The sequence below is a fragment of the Catharus ustulatus genome, chromosome 11 (assembly GCF_009819885.2).
Source record: "Catharus ustulatus isolate bCatUst1 chromosome 11, bCatUst1.pri.v2, whole genome shotgun sequence".
NCBI classification, from domain to species: Eukaryota; Metazoa; Chordata; class Aves; order Passeriformes; family Turdidae; genus Catharus; species Catharus ustulatus.
In genome coordinates this window covers 20,764,459-20,783,758 of record NC_046231.1, presented here as the reverse complement: position 1 = coordinate 20,783,758, position 19,300 = coordinate 20,764,459, and the positions used below count along the sequence as shown (strand labels likewise).

General features: G+C 60.8%; 4 protein-coding genes across 7 annotated transcripts in view; 3 read left to right on the top strand and 1 right to left on the bottom strand.

Annotated features, from left to right (window-relative positions):
- The window catches only part of LOC117001620 (Fanconi anemia group A protein-like), a 31,781-nt gene extending 26,056 nt beyond the window's left edge, over positions 1 to 5,725 (top strand). For both annotated transcript variants that reach the window (XM_033070058.2, XM_033070059.2), the window contains exons 36-43: positions 392 to 504; positions 1,168 to 1,309; positions 2,314 to 2,376; positions 3,492 to 3,597; positions 3,951 to 4,026; positions 4,390 to 4,531; positions 5,077 to 5,166; positions 5,527 to 5,725. In XM_033070058.2, coding sequence (XP_032925949.1) covers positions 392 to 504; positions 1,168 to 1,309; positions 2,314 to 2,376; positions 3,492 to 3,597; positions 3,951 to 4,026; positions 4,390 to 4,531; positions 5,077 to 5,166; positions 5,527 to 5,634 — 840 coding nt within the window. In that variant the 3' untranslated portion in view covers positions 5,635 to 5,725. The remainder of the gene's footprint in view (positions 1 to 391; positions 505 to 1,167; positions 1,310 to 2,313; positions 2,377 to 3,491; positions 3,598 to 3,950; positions 4,027 to 4,389; positions 4,532 to 5,076; positions 5,167 to 5,526) is intronic.
- Positions 5,726 to 5,809: 84 nt separating this feature from the next.
- Positions 5,810 to 13,385, bottom strand: LOC117001627 (zinc finger protein 276-like). 3 transcript variants are annotated; one of them, XM_033070070.2, is made up of 11 exons: positions 13,241 to 13,385; positions 11,662 to 11,974; positions 11,498 to 11,550; positions 10,459 to 10,959; positions 9,640 to 9,718; positions 8,505 to 8,585; positions 8,112 to 8,222; positions 7,962 to 8,037; positions 7,502 to 7,619; positions 7,124 to 7,223; positions 5,810 to 6,486 (listed from the first exon to the last, which is right to left on the bottom strand). In XM_033070070.2, exons 1-11 carry the CDS (start codon positions 13,383 to 13,385, stop codon positions 6,201 to 6,203), a joined length of 1,863 nt encoding a protein of 620 aa, XP_032925961.1. In that variant the 3' UTR covers positions 5,810 to 6,200. The 3 variants fall into 3 exon arrangements, with proteins under 3 accessions (XP_032925961.1, XP_032925962.1, XP_032925960.1); XM_033070071.2 differs by having other exon boundaries at positions 11,662 to 11,971; XM_033070069.2 differs by lacking the exon at positions 13,241 to 13,385 and having other exon boundaries at positions 5,811 to 6,486; positions 11,662 to 12,758.
- Positions 13,386 to 13,563: 178 nt separating this feature from the next.
- Positions 13,564 to 18,022, top strand: LOC117001632 (VPS9 domain-containing protein 1-like). Its single transcript, XM_033070074.1, has 16 exons — positions 13,564 to 13,640; positions 14,077 to 14,149; positions 14,239 to 14,331; positions 14,426 to 14,588; positions 14,876 to 14,987; positions 15,117 to 15,179; positions 15,331 to 15,383; positions 15,463 to 15,550; positions 15,706 to 15,791; positions 15,885 to 16,339; positions 16,485 to 16,614; positions 16,692 to 16,885; positions 16,958 to 17,039; positions 17,165 to 17,269; positions 17,432 to 17,542; positions 17,935 to 18,022. Exons 1-15 carry the CDS (start codon positions 13,590 to 13,592, stop codon positions 17,505 to 17,507), a joined length of 1,824 nt encoding a protein of 607 aa, XP_032925965.1. The 5' UTR covers positions 13,564 to 13,589; the 3' UTR covers positions 17,508 to 17,542; positions 17,935 to 18,022.
- Positions 17,936 to 19,176, top strand: LOC117001559 (spermatogenesis-associated protein 2-like protein). The gene is made up of 2 exons (XM_033069982.1): positions 17,936 to 18,283; positions 18,361 to 19,176. The coding sequence occupies exons 1-2, from the start codon at positions 17,936 to 17,938 to the stop codon at positions 19,174 to 19,176; spliced, it is 1,164 nt and encodes a 387-aa protein (XP_032925873.1).
- The last annotated feature ends 124 nt before the right edge of the window (positions 19,177 to 19,300 follow it).

The window sequence follows — 19,300 nt, the reverse complement described above, 5'->3', positions numbered from 1 at the left end:
TGTGTGGGTTGTTGTTACATCACAAGTGACCCAAAATGCCCCAAAATCCCAGGTTTTATTCTCTGTCCTGTGTGTAACTCCTGGTGTACAGTTTTTCACAGGAAACCACGTTTTGGTGCATGTGTTGAGCATGGCCATCACTTTGTGGAACAGTTCTTTCATTCTGACTGGTCCTGCCAGAGCAGTCCCAGGGCTCACACCCTGGTGTGAGCATGGTCTCAAGTGACCCTCTGCATTTCCAGAATGTGAAATTCCTCCCATTTCTGATGTGTGCATGTACAGCTTGGGCTTTTTCACTAAGGGGAGAGGAAAATCCCCTTTCTCTGAGTACCTGGCTGTACAACTGCAGCCAACCACCACTAATGCTGCTGCTTTCCACCTTTGTCCCCAGCTTTGGTGGCCAAGGCTGGAGCCAGTGCTCTGCTCTCAGTGGAAGAGACTCTTTGGGGCTCCACTTGCAGAAGGACTGGACAGACTGAGGGGCTGCCACGGCTCCAGCACCAGGTGTGTGTGAGGATGGAGCAGGGAGCTGCTCTGCTGCAGGGTGCAATGCTCAGGTGGGAGGACAGCTCTGGACAGACCCCTCTGGAGGGATTAAACTCAGAATGGGTCTGATAATGATTGAGTCTGGCCCTGTGTGTAGTGTGGGTCAGAGTTCTTCCCCATAAGGAAAAGGGAATCTCTGCAGAGGAGGCTGGAGGCAGAGTCCTGCTTAGGCAAAGCCTTAGCACCACGTTGAGTCATTCCTGGGAGCTGCCACACCCTTTACTCCCTGGATTTGGGGAATCTGGGCTCCTGAAGCTGCTCACTGGCTGCTTGCTTCCTTCCTTACCTCTCCTTACACTGTCAGTGCCCTGCAGCTTTTCTCCAGAAGCTGGGAATTTATGGAAGAATCTCCTTGCAGGTTATGGCAGGTGATAATCACATGCTTCTGTAGTATAGAGTTACTGCCTGTCCAACTCTGATAAAAGAGATTTGGGAATGCTTCTGTCTGCTTCTAGACTTTGGCTTTTTTACAACTGGGAAAACAAAATGGAGAATTATTTATTTTCTTGTCCCAGTCACAATCTTGCACCTTTGCCCAAGTCCCAATTTCCTCCTAATTCACAGCAGTATTTTTTCCCCTTTTTATGTCCAAACCTATGACATGTTTGTTCTGTTTCCCAGGTTTCTTTGTTCAGGAGCAGTTTTCCCTGTCTCTGACCCCCCTTGGCTCTCAGCTGCATTCCTCCATGGTGCCATCCTGCAGCAGTCACCTCGAGGACGAGGCAGAGAGGCGCTGGAGAGGCTGGGGACTGACACAGAGCAGGCAAGGCTGGGTGCATTTTATGTGTCTGCTCTTCCCTACACCTGAAACCCAGGAACAGGAGGTCTTTAACTGAGAGAAGTTGTCCTGGGATAGTGCTGCATCCCTGGTAATCCCCGTTGGGAAATTTTGCTGGTGGATAGTTGATAAAAGATGGCTGTAAATTGCCAGTTGCTGAATTCTTATCCTGAAGGCAAAGTTGTTTCAAGCTTAAACTTTTACCTCAGACTCTGGCTCCTGTGAAGCCTGGGAGGGCTGTTCAATTTTACAAACTGGAGCTGGAGAGAGCCCTGCAGAGGCAGAGAGCTCGATCCCTGGCGTGCCAGGATTCCCTCTCCTGCAACAACAGCAGTCCTTGTGGATTTTAGCTGGGGTGACTTGGCTGGAGAGTTAAGGAGAGCAGGAAGTTTGTGAGACAGCAGTGCAGGCGTTCTAAGGGCTCTGGGATTCCCAGAGACAGATTTCCTGAGGGTTTTCTCAAGTCTGGTCCAGGAAATGGCTCTGTCCCCTCAGTGCAAGGGGAGTTCTCTGGAGGGCTCTGCTGAGGAGCCTGGGCTGCTGCCTGGCACCTCTGGCTGTTGGTTTTCCAGGGAAGAGCCAGGTCAGAGCTCAGCATGGGGAGTGCCCTGTGCCAGAGGCTCACAGGTGACTGTGCTGAAGTGGAACCTGGGCCTTGTGTTTACTCTGGAGGTTTTATTGCAGCTCCTCTTCCTGTGGGGTTGACTCCTCCACTGTTTGTACTGGTCTGGAGCCAGGAACTGCCAGTCAGAGCCTGGTGTCACTGAGTGCACTTGGCACAACTGCAGCTTTCACCTCAGGATTCCTGGAGAGTGCCAGGGGGAGAGGGAGCCCTGTGATAACTGGGGGTAACTGGTGAAACTCTCTGTGGTTGATCCAGGTCCAGTGTGGGAATGCACCTGCTGAAATGTTTATGTTCCCTGACTGAAAGGCCAAGTTCCAAGTCACCACTACAGGCACAACTAACAGGCAGCCTCTTCTCCTTGCAGCTCCTTGTTGCTCTGCTGTTCTTCTCACTCCTGGATCTCATCTCAGCCAGAATAGCACCAAAGGTGAGCTCAGCCCCAAGGGAATTCTCATGACACTGAATGTGTCTGATCAGCTTGGTTTGCTGCCCGAAAATTCTTTGTAGCAGCCCTGGGAAGGCTGGGAGCTTGTTCTGCCAGGAGGAGAGATCAGCAACACCCCAGACAAGCCTGCTGAAAGCCCTTCTGTTCCCATCAGATTAAACCTGTGTTTTCTTCTCACTGACATTATCTCTCCTTTCACTACTTTTATTTCTCCTCCTGGATGATTTACTATTTCAGTTTCCTGTTCAGACTTTACACCTCCCAGGTAGTGCAGGAGCCTCATATCTCTCTCAGCTTTTGTGTAGCATCTCACATCTGTCAGATGGTGTTTTTCCTCAGGCTGGAATGTGGTACTCCACAGGAGAAGGGCTGCCCAGGAAGGAGGAGCATTAGTTTCCAAATGGTTTAATGCTATTTAGTGAAGGAGCAAAGATGACAGGCTGCCTCCAGCAGCTGCCTGCCCTGAGCATCCTGCTGCCTGTGAAGGCTTGCTTCTGTCCCTTTGCTGTCACCTCAGCTTTGAAGTGCAGCCATTTGGGGAGTCACCTCACAGATGGGATCAGGGAGCAGATTCAAGGCAAAAATAACTATTTGGTCTCAGTCTGCCCGTGGGAGAGTCTGGGGAAGAGCCAGGGAGGAGAGAAACATCCTGAGCAGACAGAGCTGGGAGCTTAATGCATGTGAAATGAGTAATGAAAAAAGAAACCCCACAATAATCCCAAGACATGTCCCTAGAAAGGTTAGAGGGGACAGGAGCTGCTCCAGTAGGATGGGTGCAGGATGTGCAGTGGTCTGTTGGTTAATCCAGGCTGGATTTGGCTTGGAGCAACCTGGTTTTGTGGAAAGTGTCCTGCCCATGACAGAGGGGTGGAATTGGGTGATCTTTAAGGTCCCTTCTAACCCAAACCATTCCACAATGCAGCCTGGTTTGGTAAGGAAGCCACTACCTTGCTCTGGTGCCTGATTCCCCTGGGGGAATCCAGGCTCCCAGGTGAGGGGAAAGACTTGGGGTAAATTCCTGAGGTCCTTTAGCAGAGCACTTCATGTGGGGGTTCCACAGCCCAAGAGAAATGAGACCTCTCCTTTCTGACACCCAGGAAGGAGTGGATTTTCAGACATCTCTGGAATGGTCCCTGGAGATCCTGCAGTGCCTGGAAGAGAGGAGCACATCCTGGCCACTCCTCTTCCATTCTGCAGAGAGAGGTGAGTCCTGTCCCCAGGGGTGGAAGGACAGGTGCCCCATCCCTTGGGTTGGAGAACGGGCTGCTGGGCCTTTGGAAGCAGCACAGAAAACTCTTGTGGGAAAGCTGAGAACATCCTGCTTCTGTCCCAGAGTGTGGCAGACCCAAGTGATGATCAGGAATGACTGAGCTCAGTGTTGTTCCTGCTGGTAGAGAAAACCTGAGGGGACAACTTGCTTCTCTTGCTGGTCACCCCCCACAAACACCCATTTATTGTGGTCTGGAAGGAAACCACAGCCCCTGTGGTGCTCCAGGAGTATGGAAGGTGAGGTGAGGCCCTCTGCAGGTGCTCAGTGCTTCTCCCTGTCCTTGCAGACCCTGGGAAGTGGCGCGTCCTGCGCAGCGCGGCCTCGGAGCGGCACACGCAGCTGCTGCCCCTGGCGTTCTACAGGTACTGCTGGGCTGGGCACTGAGGGGCATGTGGGTGATGGTTGGCATCCACAGCAGCTGGCATGGAGGTAACAGCACTGCTGGCCTGCAGGAGAGCACAGTTACCTGCAGGAGAGCACAGTTACCTGCAGGAGAGCACAGTTAGCTGAGCTGTGCAGGACAGAACACCTCGTCAGGGCACGATGCTGTTTGAGGAAGAAAAAAGAACTTTGCCAGAAGTGTCCCTCCAGCCTCGTGCTCCAAACACAAGGTTGTTGAGTCCCACTCAATGGGACTCAAATCAGAGCAGCAGCTGTGTTTGCCCTGTGCCTGTGTGTCCCCCATGGACCCAGAGCTGACAGAGCCCATGTGTGACCCCCTCCAGCCTCACCCCCCGCTTCCACCGGGAGCTGCTCCAGCGGGATCCCACCTTCCTCAGCGTGGCTCTCCAGATGTACATCCAGCTGCTCCAGCTCTTTGTGGAAGGGGAAGTCCTGCCACAGTCTGATCAAGACCCCACAGGGCAGGTAAGCAAAGCCTGGATTCTTTTTTGCTCCTATCACAGACTCCCAGAATGGTTTGGGTTGGAAATTACTTTAAACTTCATCCAGTTCCACCCCCTGCCACAGGCAGGGACAGCTCCCATTATCCCAGGTTGCTCCAAGCCCCAACCAACCTGGTCTTGGACACTTCCAGGGATCCAGGGGCAGTCACAACTTTTCTGGGCAACCTGTGCCAGGGCCTTGCCACCCTCACAGAGAAAAATTTCTTCCTAATATCCAGTTTAAATCTACCCCTCTCCAGCTTGAAACCTCTTGTAACTGATCCTGTTCTTTAGCTCTTCCCCTGCAGCAGGACTTGCAGCATCCCTCTTGTTCCCACCTTCCTGTGCAGAGCAGAGGGAGCTTGTGCAGGTTCCTCATCCCCTGGGGCCTCCCAAACCCCAACACCCCCCTGCCCTCTGAGCTGTGACAGCCTGGGCTGTGGGGTTGTGGCTCCTGCTTCCCTTCTGAAGCAGGGACTGGGCTGAGGGTGATGTTTTACCTCCATGTGTCTCTCCTGTGTGGTGCAGGATCCCTTGGAGCTGATCTCTGCAGCCCGGCAGTTCCTGCTGGGAGCCATCCCACGCTGCCCTGCCCAGAGCTTTGGGAACATCCAGCTGGTACGTGCAGCTCTCCTCCCTTTTCTCCCAGTGTGTGAGCTGGCAGTGCTGCTGTGGCTCCTTCGGGCACTGATCCTGTGGCTGTGCCATGCCCCTAGTGTCCCTGACCCAGCTGGGAGCAGGGGGACACCTGGTGCTCAGCCCTGGCTCCTCCACGCTCCCAGCACATCAGACCTGCCCTCGTGTGGCCATTCCTGCCGGCTCGGAGGGAATTGTCAGGCACAGACACAGGCAGGAATGGAAGTTTCCCCCTCCTCTGCCTGTGCTTGGCTGAGAAGGCACCAAAATGCCCCGGTGTTGCTGGAACTGGCTTTGAGGAAGCACAAGCAGATCTAAACTGGCTCCCTGCCCTCTCCCCAGCTCCTGAGCACCTGTGACGAACTCGACCCGGAGCTGGGAGCTGCTCTTCGGCACTTCTCACGGCCTGCTGTGGACATGGAGCTGGAGGAAGGGCTGGAACTCTTCTGAGGAATGGACTCAGCCCCACACCTCAATTGCACCTAACACAAGGAGCCACCTTTCTCACCTGCCCCATTTTTTTTTCAAATTACTTTGTAAATAATTTATTACAAGCATAACCATGAAGCTCTTGTTACAATAAAAAGTAGGTTACAAATTTTCAGTTTAGACTTGCTTTGGGACCCATAATTATGTTGTTGGGGTTTTTTTTTCTTGTTTTTTTTTTCTTCTTGTTTTCCAAAACAAAATGTCTCCTTAAAGTTGTCCCACTGTCCTCTGTCCCCCTCGAGCCCCTGGGGACACCTCTGTGCAGGCAGGGAACAGTTGTGGCCAACTTGGTTTCTACAACATGTGCGTGGGGCTGGGGACACGAAGGGGTCCCTTCCCCTGGGATTAGACACTCTTAGTACAACACTGCTGAATCAGACGTGAGCATGGAAATCACTGCATGAGAACAAGCCTTTTCTGAGCAAGCTGAAGCTAATTCCACAGAGTTCTTTGGGAGACTAAAACGTAGATTAAAAATCTCCACTGCCAAACGGCTTCTACAGGGCTGGGAACTGATCCCCGTCCCCTCAGGTGGGCTCAGGCTCTGCAGTCACTTCTGGCTTCACTGCCTGGCCTTCTGCAGTCCCTGAAGTAGTGAGGAGGAGGATGGGCTCTGGCTCCAGCGGCTTGGCTTTGTCCTGAGTCTGGGTCAGAGGGTGCACCATGGACATGTGCACGTTGAGGTTGTGAGCCTTCTCGAAGCGCTTCCCGCACTGGTCGCAGGCGAACTCCAGCTCGGCCTCGGCTTTGTGTTTGGTCATGTGGTACTTGAGGGACGCGCGCTGGCGGCACTGGAAGCCACAGATCTCACACCTGCCGAGGGCAAAGGGGGCTCAGCACCAGCCTGGGGCTGCCCCACTCGGCCTGGGACAGCGCTGGGGCTGGGGCAGGTGTTGGGAATGGACATTTCATTGAATCACAGAATTTGGAGTGGTTTGGGTGGGAAGGGACCTTAAAGCACATCCCATCCCACCCCTGCCAAGGGCCGGGACACCTTCCACTATCCCAGGTTGCTCCAAGCCCCATCCAACCTGGCCTTGAATACTTCCAGGGATGGGGAGTCCACAACCTGTGCCAGGGCCTCACCATCCTCACAGCAAAGAGTATCTTTTCAATACCCCATTTAACCCTGCCCTTTAGCAGTGGGAAGCCATTCCCCCTTGTCCTGTTACTCCAGGACCTTGTTCCAAGTCCCTGTCCAGCTCTCCTGGAGCCCCTTTAGGTACTGCAAGGAGCTCTAAGATCTTCCTGGAATCTTCTCCAGGCTGAACACACCCAGCACTGTTTCCTCATGAGCCTCTCTCATAGCAGTGCCCTGTGACCCTCTCCTCATTCATTCTCTTTAAAGCAATCCAGCCAGGACGCTGCCAGCTGCAGACAGGGTTTGTATCCCGGAATTACAGTGCCAGGGTCAGGGACTGATGCCTCTGATCCCTCTGGAATCACTTACTGCAGGGGCTTTGCTCCCGAGTGCCGCATCTGATGGACCGAGAGGTGTTTGCGTTGCTTGAAGGTCTGCCCACACTCATCACAGATATAGTTCCGTACCTCTGCCACGGGAAACACGACAGTCACACATCCTGCCCAGCTCCTGCAGTGTGCCCCACACACACACAGCTCCCTCAGGAGCCTGAACCCCTCCCCTGCCTCATGTCCCCTGCACAACAGCTTGTTCCACGTTCACAGGCACACAGGGAGTGCTTTCCCTGTGCTCCCAGAGCCTCAGCACCTCCAAACAGGGTGCCAGGGTGTGTGTGCCCCACCAGCTGCTGGGACACACCTGTGTGGATGAGCCTGGACACACCTGTGTGGATGAGCCTGGACACACCTGTGTGGATGAGCTTGACGTGCCGCTGTAGGTACCGGTCGATCATGAACACTTTGTTGCAGCCAGGGTGAGGGCAGGGCCTCTCCCGCACCTCTTCGTGGTGCTCTTTGATGTGTTTCTGCAAAGCAAGGACAGAGCTTCTGACAGGGAACAGCTTGGATCCCCAAACACCGAGACCACCACGTGCAAAACCAGGATTTGCACCCCAATCTGCTGGAGCTTTATGTGGACACAGTGCAGGCTGTTGCAAGGGCTGCTGTGAGCCAGTGGCAGGAGACACAGGGAGAGCCAGAGCACATCTGGAAAAAGCCAGGACTTCCAGCAGGCTGCTTTCAGTGGCTCACTGCCTCCTGCAGCATGGGATGGGGAATTAAACCCAGCAGAGATCCTCTGCTCACATGAAGTGGCTCCAGCGTGCTGGGAGCCACCAGTGTGGGACAGGAGCAGAGTCTGTGCTCACCTTCATGCCATCAGCCCCTCTGTAGACAGCAGTGCAGCCCTGGTAAGGACACTTGTAGATGGTGGGCAGCTCCTCCCTGCAAGCAGAGACGTGTGAGGTGCTGTGGGTGTGGGGCTGCAGCCCAGCCCAGCCCTGACAGACCCTCCTTACCGTTCACATTTGATCTTTTTTTTCCAGCCTGGCTTAGGCCCTGGCTTCTTCCTTATTTTGGGCTCTTCCGCCTTCTTTGCTTCTTTACTGTCGCTTTTCTTGCCAGAAACCCTCCAAGAAAGAACCAGGACAGTGGTTTAAGACTTGATCTTGGTTTTAGAGCCACCAAAGTGTCCCCAGCTGTTCCAGGTGACTGTGACCTGGCAGAGCAGGAGCACACACAGCCCCAGGTGCAGGAGCTGGGCTGTGGCTGTGCCAGGCTGGGGATGAGGCCCAGCCAGTTTAACCCAGTGGGGAGCTTGGGGGCATCTCTGGGGAACAGAGCCATAAGGAAGGACACATTGGCCCCATGGGGGTGGGCACCAGCCCCCACCCACCCTGAGAGCCCCTTACTTCTTCTCTGGGTAAGGCTCGAAGGAGTCATCTGAAGATTGCACGTTTCTCTTCTCGCTTTCATCGTCACTCAAGAAGTCCCTGAGAGAGAGAAGTTGCCCTTTACCAGCGTGACTTTGGGCTGACCCTGGGCACCAGCAGTTCCCCATTCCCAGCACATCCATCTCCCCCACAGCACAGCACAGCTCCACATGTTCTCCTCCCCACAAAGGCAGCGCCGGTGAACACAGCAGAGACCCAAATCAGGTCCTTTTAGGGCTAAATCTCTGCAAGAATAATCAAACCACTGTCAGCAGAACAAAAAAAGGGCTGTTACTGAAAGGATCTATTCATGGCTGAGGGATGTGGCTGCCGCTTCCTCTACTGGGAAAAGGAATTTTGTGGAGCAAGAATGTCACACAATTGCCTGGTGCAGGTTAATGAAGCTGCTGGTCATTCTGTATTCCCTCAAAAGTATTTTTGAGGATTTTGGATTTTTCTTTTTCCTCTTTTTAGGCCTTAAGCCACACAAGAAGCAATTAATTCCTGAAGACAGGAAATAGGCAATAAATTGCTGCGGCCCTTTTCATGTCCCAGCTGAGAGGCTCAGTTGACACCAGTCACTCTGCACTTGGCCCTTTAGACCTGGAATGTCTGGATTCATGTATTTACAGCCCCATTCCAAACACCTGTGTTGGACTGAGCCAAACCCTTGCTCAGAACAGACTGTGGAGCTGCCAGGTCCCTCCTGCTCCTGTTTCCCAGGGAATGGCTCTCCCTGGGAGCAGGAGGGGTGGTTTCTCCTCGTGCCACCCCGTGCCTGCATTCCCACTCCCACTGCTCTCCCGCAGCCCCAGCCACAGAGGGAACTGCCCGGGGGTTGGAGCAGCAGCTCCCAGCACGGCTCCTTCCCCAGCACAAGAGAGGGGACAACACAGGGCCAGGATTGCTGGAAGCAGCCCACAAACACGGAGCACAGGTGTGTGCAAACCCCCCAGAGCAGAGCTCAGAGCCTCAGTGCCATGAGCTACGTGAGGGCTGCGGCAGAGGCGCCGCTCCGAGCCCCCGGTGTGGGTGGAGAAAGAGCTCTCCAGCATGGGGAGTTCCCACTGGCAAAGAAGACATTTAGGCTATTTTAAACCCACTCTTCTCTCACCCCTCAGAAAGGTCACTGAACTCGTCTTTTACCCGCTCATCCGACGTTGCAGACAGAACCTGCTTCCCACTCAACTGTCCTAGGGAATGAAGGAGAACACGGTGCGTTACAAGGAAAAGCAGCAGACCCAGGCTCTGGGGGAACAGGTGCTCCATGGCAATCAGTGACTGCTTAAACCAAACTGTCCCCTGTCCCACAGCTCTCCCTGTGCTCCACCCTGAGCCTGCAGCTCCCAGGAGCAGCTTTGGGTTCCTCCTGTGACAGCTGTAACTGAAAGACTTGTCCCCAGGCAAGTCCCAGCCACCATTCTTGTGTCCAGCAGCAGACATGTTCCACTTCTGGAACTCAAAATGGGTGTTGATTCCATGCTTCTGGAAGTGGTGTTTGGGGCACCCAGCCCAGACCCACTCAACCCCTTTAGGGACAGAAGGGCCTCCAGGGATTCAGCAGCAGCTGCTGCACAGCAGGGAAACCCAACTTCAGGGTCAGGCCGAAAGAAAGGTGGTAAACATGGTGCTGAGGAACCAGTGACCATCCTATATCACCAGGAAGAGCCTGGCAGCAGGGTCTCCTCTCTTTTAAAAGGGGAACACCACACAGGGCCAGGAGTATGACCCTGTGCTCCCCTGTTTCTTCGGTACAGCTCAGGATGCTCCTCCCTGATCAGAGGCCAATCTCTGAGCACTTCCCACAAGGATCTGCACCCTCCTTGAAGAACAGCAGTCTCCAAGGAGAGGCCCTGTCACTTCCTGGGCCGCCTCTCCAGCTCCCTGTCCACCCCCTGAGGCCGGGAGGGAGATCAGGAAGCAAATCCCTTACCTGTGGCAGTGCTCAGTGGGGACTGGGGCTGCGGCAGGGCCTGTTCCCGGACGGAGGCCGCGCCGTCCAGCTGCGAGGGAGAGGGCTCCCTGTCCTGTGGCGGCTCGCTCTCCACGTTCAGTGGCACCGCCGTGGTCCCTTTGCTGGCGGGCTGCTGGCAAGGAGCTGTCCTTACAGGAGCATGCTGGGCTTTGGGAGCAGGAACAGCCTCGGCATTGTCTGCCCCGGCCCCGTTGTCAGTCAGGCGCTGCTGCGCCGTGCCCTTGCTCCACTCGCGCTTGACGGCCAGGGCGGTGTCGAGCAGCACGGAGCTGCAGTCCGAGTCCGTGTCCATGACGTAGTCGTGGCCGTCGCCGCAGCCCCAGACGGCGCGGATGATGCCGCAGTACTCGGAGGAGAGCACGCTGCGCAGCCCGGGCACCGAGGCGCAGCTCCCGGCGTGGGTGTGCGTCCACGTCACCAGGCTGTGCAGGCACTGCGGGCTGGACGTGATCAGGTCAACTGGCCAGGGGAGAGCAGCACAGTCAGGTCTGGGCACGGAGGGGACATGGAGGGGACAGGGATGTGGATCTGCTCTCCCCAGGGCTGCACACAGAGGGCTGCGGGGCAGTGCCAGCACCTGCCAGAACCACTGAGGTTGGAAACAACCTCTGAGGTCACTGAGTCCAATCCATGACCAAACACCACCCTGACAGCCAGACCAGAGCACTGTCACATCCAGTCTTTCCCTCTAGGGACAATGGCTCCACCACCTCCCTCCATCATTCACAGCTGAAAGGGTTAATTCCACTTGTCCCCAGTGTCCAACAGCACTGGCACCTAAATCTGCTCTGCCTGCTTTCCCCACCCCAAGGTGAGCCTCTGCCGGTTTGGCCCAGCTCAGGAAGGTGAAGATTCTCCTGGGAAGTCAGAGGGAGGAAGGAGAACCATAACCAGCTGTGCTGAAGGATGCCAGAACCCCCCAAGATGTGATCATTTCTCACCACCCATCAACCCCAGCCGGTGGTGTGGAAGAAAAAGAAGAAGAGTGGGCACTCACCCAGGCAGGAGGCACCTCCTTCCATACCCGGCTGCGCCTGGACCCCGCTGCTCCTGCAAAAACCAGAGCGGCACAGTGGGGTTTGGGACTCATTGAGGGAAGACACAGCAACACACAGCAACCCGGCACGGTGCTGCTCCCGGGAGGGAAGAAAGGCCACGTACTTTCCTTTGGACTTGGTGTGGCCCGTGGGCGAGGCATTCACCCTCTGGATGAAGGTGCGGAGGACGCTGCGGCACTTGTAGAACTGGGCATGGCATTTCTTGCAGACGAACTGTGGCAGCGCGGGGTCCTGCCGCACCGCCACTCCCACCAGCCGCTGGAAGTCGGCAAAGAACACCTGGTCCACCCGCCGCTGCTTCTCCGAGTTCTCGCCCAGCACGGGCACCTTCCCGAAGGCATTGCGCAGGCTCCGTGAGGAGAACTTGCCGTGGCACAGGCGGCAGTAGCCGGTGCTCAGGGCTCTGCTGATTCCTGCTGAGGAGGAGCGAATGCGGCTGCTGAGGGATGGCACTGATGCACCCAAAGGTGTTCCCCTCCCCTCCATGCCAGCTGCCTCCTTAGCGCTGCCTTCAGCAAAGCATGGAAAATCCAAGCAGGAAAAGACACTTCTGACAGCAGCTGACCCAAAATCCAGCCTTCTGGCCCCAGTGGCAGAGCCTCCTGTGTTGTGATGTTCCCAGGACTCTGCCAATGCCATCCCTTGATTTCAGCAGTTCTTTTATCGCCCAAGTATTTACAGCTGGCACGGTGACCCTTGGCTGCCCCAGTGCTGGCTCACTCAGCTCCCCATTAGTGCCCTGGGGTGAGGCAGCTCCTGACCCGGAATAGCGGGGCAGGATGCAAAGTGTCACCCAGCTCACCGACCTGCAGCATTCCCATTCCGGAATGATCTCCATCCCTCCCACCAGTGTGAAGGGAACCTTGAGCACAGCCCCTTCCCGGCCCTGATCCAACTCAGCTGTGCTCCGAACCTGCGGTGGGAGTGGGCTCCCCTGCTGGGGGAGCGATGGGGGTCTCACCACACCCCGCGGGGCTGCTGACAGTGGTGGGACAGGGCGGCACATCCTTGGAGAGTGTCTTGGGGGGCTGTGAATGCCCCGGGTGCCACCCGCTGTCCCGGGCAGCGCCGCTGTCACAGCACCCGCTGGAGATCCCGCTTATCTCCCGCCCCAGCTGCAACACATTCGGTATCAGCCACCCCAAACCGGGATGGCGGGAGGGTCCCGCTCACCCCCAAACCCCAAACAGCACGGCGGGAGTGTCCACACCACACTCACACCGGGATGGAGGGAGGGTCCCGCTCACCCCCAAACCCCAAACAGGACGGCGGGGGTGTCCACACCGCACTCACACCGTGATGGAGGGAGGGTCCCGCTCACCCCAAAGCGGAGCAGGCACCGGCCGAGCACCCCGCGTTAGCGGGAGGCTCCCCCGCTCTCCCTCCCCGTGAGCCCAATTCCTCCTTACCTCGCCGTTACCGGCACCGGCACGCTCGGTGTTTCAGGGGGGAAGAAACTCCACACAAACGGGTAAATTCTGACCGAGCCCCGGGCCGGGGGTTCTGACCCGGCAGCGCGGAGGGAGCCCCGCCGCACCGAGGGCTCGCCCGTACCCGGTGCTCGCAGCCCGTTCCGGTGCCGCCCGGTCCCACCAGCGACCCCGCAGCGGCTCCGGCCCCGGGAAAGCGACTCCAGCCGTGCCCCCGCTCCCCCCGCCCCGGTCCCCGCGCTCGGGCCTCACCTGCCTCCGGTGCGCAGGCGGCGGCCGCGGGGGGCTCGGCGGGCTCGGTGCCGCGGGCGGCCGTGCCGGGGGTCCGGCGGGGCGCGGGGGGGGCCCGGGGGCCGCCCGGGGCCGCCAGGAACCGCCCGCGCCGATCGCGCTTCATCGTCCCCGCCGGGCCCGGCGGCTCCGCCCGCCCGCAGCGCCCCCGCCGGCCGGGGGGACCCGCCGCGCCCGGTCCGTCCCGCCGCGCTCCGGCCGGGCCCGCGGCCCCCAGCGCGCCGTTCCGGGCGGCCCCGCGGCCATGGCCGCGCCGGGGGGCGCCGAGGGGCCCGCGCCGGGCCGGGGGGGCCGCGGGCTGCAGGGAGCCATGAGGGCGGCGAGCGGCGCCCTGGGCATGGACAGCGCCGGGAGGACCAGGGTGAGCGCGGGGACGGCCGGGGAGGGACCCCCGGGCTCAGCCGCATCCACGGGAGGGCACCGCCGGGGCTCGCCCTGCATCCCTGGGCTCAATCTCCATCCCCGGGGCTGCATCACTGGCATCATGCTTTTTATCTGGGCTCTCCCCACATCCCCGGTCTCCTCCTGTATCCCTGCGCTCTCCCCGCATCCCCGGTTTCGTCCCCCGGCCTCCCCCCCAGCCGTGGGGCAGCATCCCCGGTCTCATCCTGCATCCCGGGACTCATCCGCATCCCGGGGCTGCATCCCCGCTCTGACTCAGCTCCCCTGGGCTTCCTCCGCATTCCCGGGCTCCCCCCGCCTCCCGTTCGGACCCGGAGCTGCGATCCCCCGGGGCCGGGGGGGTTCCCGAGCTCCCCGCACCCGCGGGGGTCCCTGCTCAGCCCCCGCTTTGGCAGGATGCCTACCTGGAGTACCTGAAGAGCATCACCCTGATCGCCCAGGCCCTGCAGGAGGAGGCGGCAGGGACAGGTGAGGCAGGACCGACCCCTTGTTTCCCCGCTGTGAACCGAGGCGGTCGGTGGAAGTCCTGCAGTGACCCCAACACGCCCTCCCCACAGAGAACAGCGAGGGGGTCACCCCCGACACCCCCAAACTGCTGAAGCTGGCAGAGCAGTGCCTGGAGAGGGTCAAATCCATCGCAGCGGCGCTGGGTGAGTGAGGGGTGGGGGTCTCGTTTTGGGGAGCTGGGTGACAGAGCCAGGCTGGCAGTGAGGCACAGCCGACCTGTCCTGGCCCCCTCCCCAGGGAAAGCCCAGGTGAAACCGGCTGCACAGGAGCGGAGTGGGGGCCCTGCACCCCTCCCCAGGCACCGCCGGGTCTGCTCGGACGAAGGGGGGAAGCTCTCGCCATTCCTGCCCCCGGAGATCTTCCAGAAGCTCCAGATCGCTGAGGCACAGAGCGCACGGAAGTACGGGGGGCTTGGATGTGGGAGCTGGGACAAGGGGCTGAGACAGACTGGTGGAGCATGGGGGGCTGATGTGGACATGGATACAGGGGCTGGGACATGGGAGACTCAAACACAGCGGGTATGACACGGGGGGTTCGAACACGAGGGGTTTGGGACACGGGGTGAGGCAAGAATTGCAACACAGGGACTGGCGGTGGCCCCATGCCTCTCTGGGGGGAACAAGGAGCAGGATGTGGTTCTGGCACGTGTCCTGTGCCCTGTGGCGAGTGCTGAGGCTGTTCCTACAGGGAGCTGACCCCGCTGGAGGAGGCCTCCCTGCAGAACCAGAAGCTGAAGGCAGCGTATGAGGCGCGGGTGGCACGGCTGAACCCAAGCCAGGCCGTGCAAAAGACATCCCTGGCAAGTGGGGAGCTGGGGAGGAGCTGGGAGCCGGATGGAACCGGCAGCCAGGCAGGGAGAGGATCCCTGGGGACCCCCGCTCCCCACTGGTGTGGTGGGGATGGTCCCAACTCTCCTCCTGCTCCACAGACACTGTCCCTGCAGCGGCAGATGATGGAGAACCTGGTGATCGCCAAGGCCCGAGAGGAGACTGTATCCTTCCCAGTGGGATTGCTCCAAGAGCCTCTCCCTGTCCTGGGGAGAACCCACAAGGCCTTTGGGGTCCCTTTGGGGGACGGAGGAGGGCGAAGGGCACTGGGTGAGCATGGTGCTGGCTCTGGACCCTTAACTGTGCCTGGCCCAGCTGCAGCGCAAGATGGAAGAGCGGCGGCTGCGGCTGCAGGAGGCGGCCAACCGGTGAGTGGGGATGTCACCGCAGGGACCCCGGGCTGTGGGGACACTCAGCAGTGCCCTCACTGACCCGGGGTGTCCCCAGGAGGTTCTCCAGCAGCGTGGCACTGACCCCTGAGGAGCAGGAGCAGCGAGCACTCTATGCTGCCATTCTTGAGTATGAGCAGGACCATGTGAGTGTGTGCCAGGGGCTGCTGACAGGGCTGCAGGCTGTGCCGTGGGGCTGCAGGCTGTGCCGTGGGGCTGCAGGCTGTGCCATGGGGTGGCAGGCTGTGCCATGGGGCAGGGTACTGCACCATCCCCATGACCAGCCCCGTTCACTCCCCAGGACTGGCCAAGGCAGTGGAAGGCGCAGCTGAAGCGGAGCCCAGCGGATCTCTCAGTGGTGTCAGGGCTCTTCTCCTGCCTCCTGAGGTACTGCTGGGGTGGGCATGGCCCTGCCAGAGCAAGAGGTCTGGGGCTGCTCTGGTGCCCCCCACCCATCCCATCCCATCTCTCTGCCCACAGCTGCCCCGAGCACCCCATCATGCAGCTGCTGCGGCGGCTGCAGTGCGCGGTGTACGCCCGGCTCTACCCCGCCGTCAGCCACTGCCCCGCCGACGCCTCCCCCGCCTCCCCCTCGGCTCTGTCCTTCCTCTCGCTGGACTCGGGGGGCTCCTCGCTGCCCGCCGAGCCGGGGGGCCGCCGGCTCCGAGCATCCCGCAGCCTGCACTGCATGTTCTCGGTGCCCGAGCACGGCCCGGCCGCGCTGCGGCACAGCCAGTCCAGCACCCCCCTCGCTGACAGCCCAGGGCCTGCTGAGCCCCCCGAGACCCCCCGGGAAAGCTCCTTCGAGGACCTGGAGCGGTTCCTGGCATCCCCCGAGGGCTGGGCCCCCACAGAGGCCCCGGCCAGCTCCGGGCAGGACATGGCACTGCCGGAGCTGCTGAAAGGCGTCGTGAGGGACATCCACAACGCCATCGGTGAGGGACGGCTGAGGGAGGAGGGGGCAATCGGGGCGCTCTCCTGTGCCCCGTTTTGACTTGGGGCACAGGGTGGGCAGGATGAGGGGTCCCAGTGTGGGTAGGACAGGGGGACTCACCGTGCTGTGTGACGTGTCATTCCCAGACAGGCTGCTGGCTCTGACTCTGCTGGCCTTCGAGGGGCTCGGCACCGCCGCCGGCAAGGACCAGTGTCTGGCCTGCCTGGAGGAGGCTTTCTTCCCCCCACTCTGGGCCCCGCTCCTGGCCCTCTACAGGTACCACGACCCTCTTTGGAGGGTCCGAGACCCACTGCCCCCTTCCTGGCACCCCCTCATCACCCTCATTCCCACAGGACCGTGCAGCAGCCCCGCGAGGCGGCCCTGGCGCGCAGCATGGAGCGGCACCGGCACGCCAGCCCCGCCGACATGGGGCTGGCCTCGCGCCTCTTCCCGCCCGGGCCCGGGCGCCCCGCGTACGCCTCGGCCGTGCAGGACCTGCGCCTCATCCCGCTGGAGACCTGTCCCCGCAGGAAGCTGGAGTGCATCGGTGAGCAGCGGTGGGGACACGGGGTGGGGACCCAGGGGTGGCAGTGACCCTGAGGCCCGCCCTGTGCCGCAGTGCGAGCCCTGCGTGGCATCTGCGAGTGTGCTGAGGAGTACTGCGGCACCCGGGACGCCCGGAGCATCGCCACGGCCGCCATGTGAGTACAGGAACAACAGCCCTCGGCCATGGGTGAGGAGTGTGAGGCTGAGGGCTCCTGTGGCTGGTACGCTGTTGGGGCACAATCCCTGTGGCCACCATGGCTGATGGCCCCTGTTGTCACAGCGGGGCAGACGACCTGCTGCCCATCCTGTCCTACGTGGTGCTGCAGACGGGGCTGCCCCAGCTGCTCTCCGAGTGCGCCGCCCTGGAGGAATTCATCCATGAGGGGTACGTGCCAGGGTGTTGGGCTCAGGACACCGTCAGGACAGCGCTGTCAGGGCGGGAGGTGATGGATGTGACAGTGTCCTGTGACAATGTCCCAGCCATGATGGAGCGGTGCTAGCGTGGTGCCCGCGGTGGTGTCGCGTTGGTGACAGTGTGGTGTGACAGGTACCTGATCGGGGAGGAGGGGTACTGCCTGACGTCCCTGCAGAGCGCCCTGTCCTACGTGGAGTCGCTGCAGTGAGGAGGGGGCGGCCGGGACCCCCACAGCCCGCGCAGGTGCTGACGGCCGGGTCCTCCCGCCCGGCGGGGGGCGCTGTGGCGCGGGCCCAGCCCCGCCCCGGGGGCGGAGCCACGCGCGGCACGCGCGTTCCGGCCCGGTGCGCGCGCAAGGGGAGCGGGAAGGGAGCGCGGGACCGGCAGGTGGGGAACCGGGACCGGGGCGGAACCAGGGGCGGATGGGAACACCGGGTGACCTCGGAGAGGGGGGCGAAACAGGGGGGACCGGGGCCGAGGAGTGACAGCGGGGGGACTGGGACCGGGGAGGGGCCGGAGAGGCCTCGGGGGCCGGAGTTCCGGAGGTGAGGCTTTGGCGGGGGATGCTCACGGGTTTGGGAGGGTCTGCGGGTCCCGGGGCACCGGGGCGGGGTCTCACGGTGCTGTACCCGCAGGATGTGTGCAGGCTCGGCGCTGCGGCAGGAGCACCGGCAGGACTACGGGCAGGAGTTCCGGCAGGAATTGCACCAGGAGTACCGGCGCTCCCTGGAGCGGGAGCTCGGCCCCGCCGGGACCTGCCCCAGCCCTGCCGTGGCGGAGCGGCTGCGGCAGCGGCTGCAGCACGAACCGGCGCTGCTGGGGACGCTGCAGGAGGACGCCCTGGCACTGCTGGCCCGGGGGTTGCGGGACCACCCCGACCCCGGGCGGGCTCTGCAGGGCCTGGCCGGCGCCTTCCAGCTGCTGGAGCTGGCGGCTGTCAACCTCTACCTCTTCCCGTGGCGCCGGGAGTTCGGCACCATCCAGGTGAGGCCCTGAGGTGGTAAGGGGATGTTGTGGGGGTACCCAGACCCCTCCAGCCACGCTCCTTGCTTTCCTTGCAGACCTTCTCTGGCGCCTACGTGCACCTGCTGCGGCCAGCGCTCCCCGAAGCCGACCTGGTGCGGAGTTTGGGCCGACTGGGCTACGAGCAGCAGGACCGGCACCGCCTGGCTGTGGCCCGGCTGCCCCCGGGGCCTGCCCTGATCGCTGCTGCCGTCGGCTTCCTCGCCTGCCGCCTGGAGTGTGAGATCCTGGCGGATCTGGTGCCGCAGCTGCGGCGGCCCCGCGCCAAGGAGCTGCTGGAGGCGCGGCATCGGGCCGGGGGTGCCAAGGGCTGCCTGGAGATGCTGCAGGACCTGGGGATGCAGCGCAGGGTGGCTGCCGACTGTGGTGACAGCGTGGATCTCTACCGGGAGACACCAGACAGCCCTGAGGACACAGGGGGCAAGGACACAGCCCCCCCAGCGCTGTGGAGGGACCCTCAGGATGTGCCCACGAGGGGCTGGGGACGCTCTGATTCCATTCTTGGGCCAGGGCCTTTGGGCAGTGCTGATCCGGACACCTCTCACCTCTTCCCGGAGCAGGAGCTGGTGGGGACCAGCAGAAACCTCCAGCTGCAGGGGGAGACCCAGGCTTCCCCCCAGGACAAGCCAGAGCTGCCCTGCTACCAGCTGCACTCGTGCCTGCGCCGGGGCATGCTGCCCTCGTACTGCTGCAGCACCTGCCGGCAGCTGCACGCCGGCGGCTGTGCCGTGGGACGCGCCTGCCGCAGCCGGCACCGCGGCCAGGAGCTGCGCGGGGAGCGGCAGCAGCGGCTCTGGCTGCAGCGCACGGAGCTGGACATGCTGCTGGCCGAGGGCTCTGCGCCCCGCTCCTGACACGGCTGCTGCTGCCTGCAGGAAGGGATGGGCATGGCCCTGCTTGGCACAAGGACCCAGACTTGTCACCCCTGAGACAGCGGTGCCCAGGCACTGCTGCTGTAAATTATTCAGTGCATCAGTA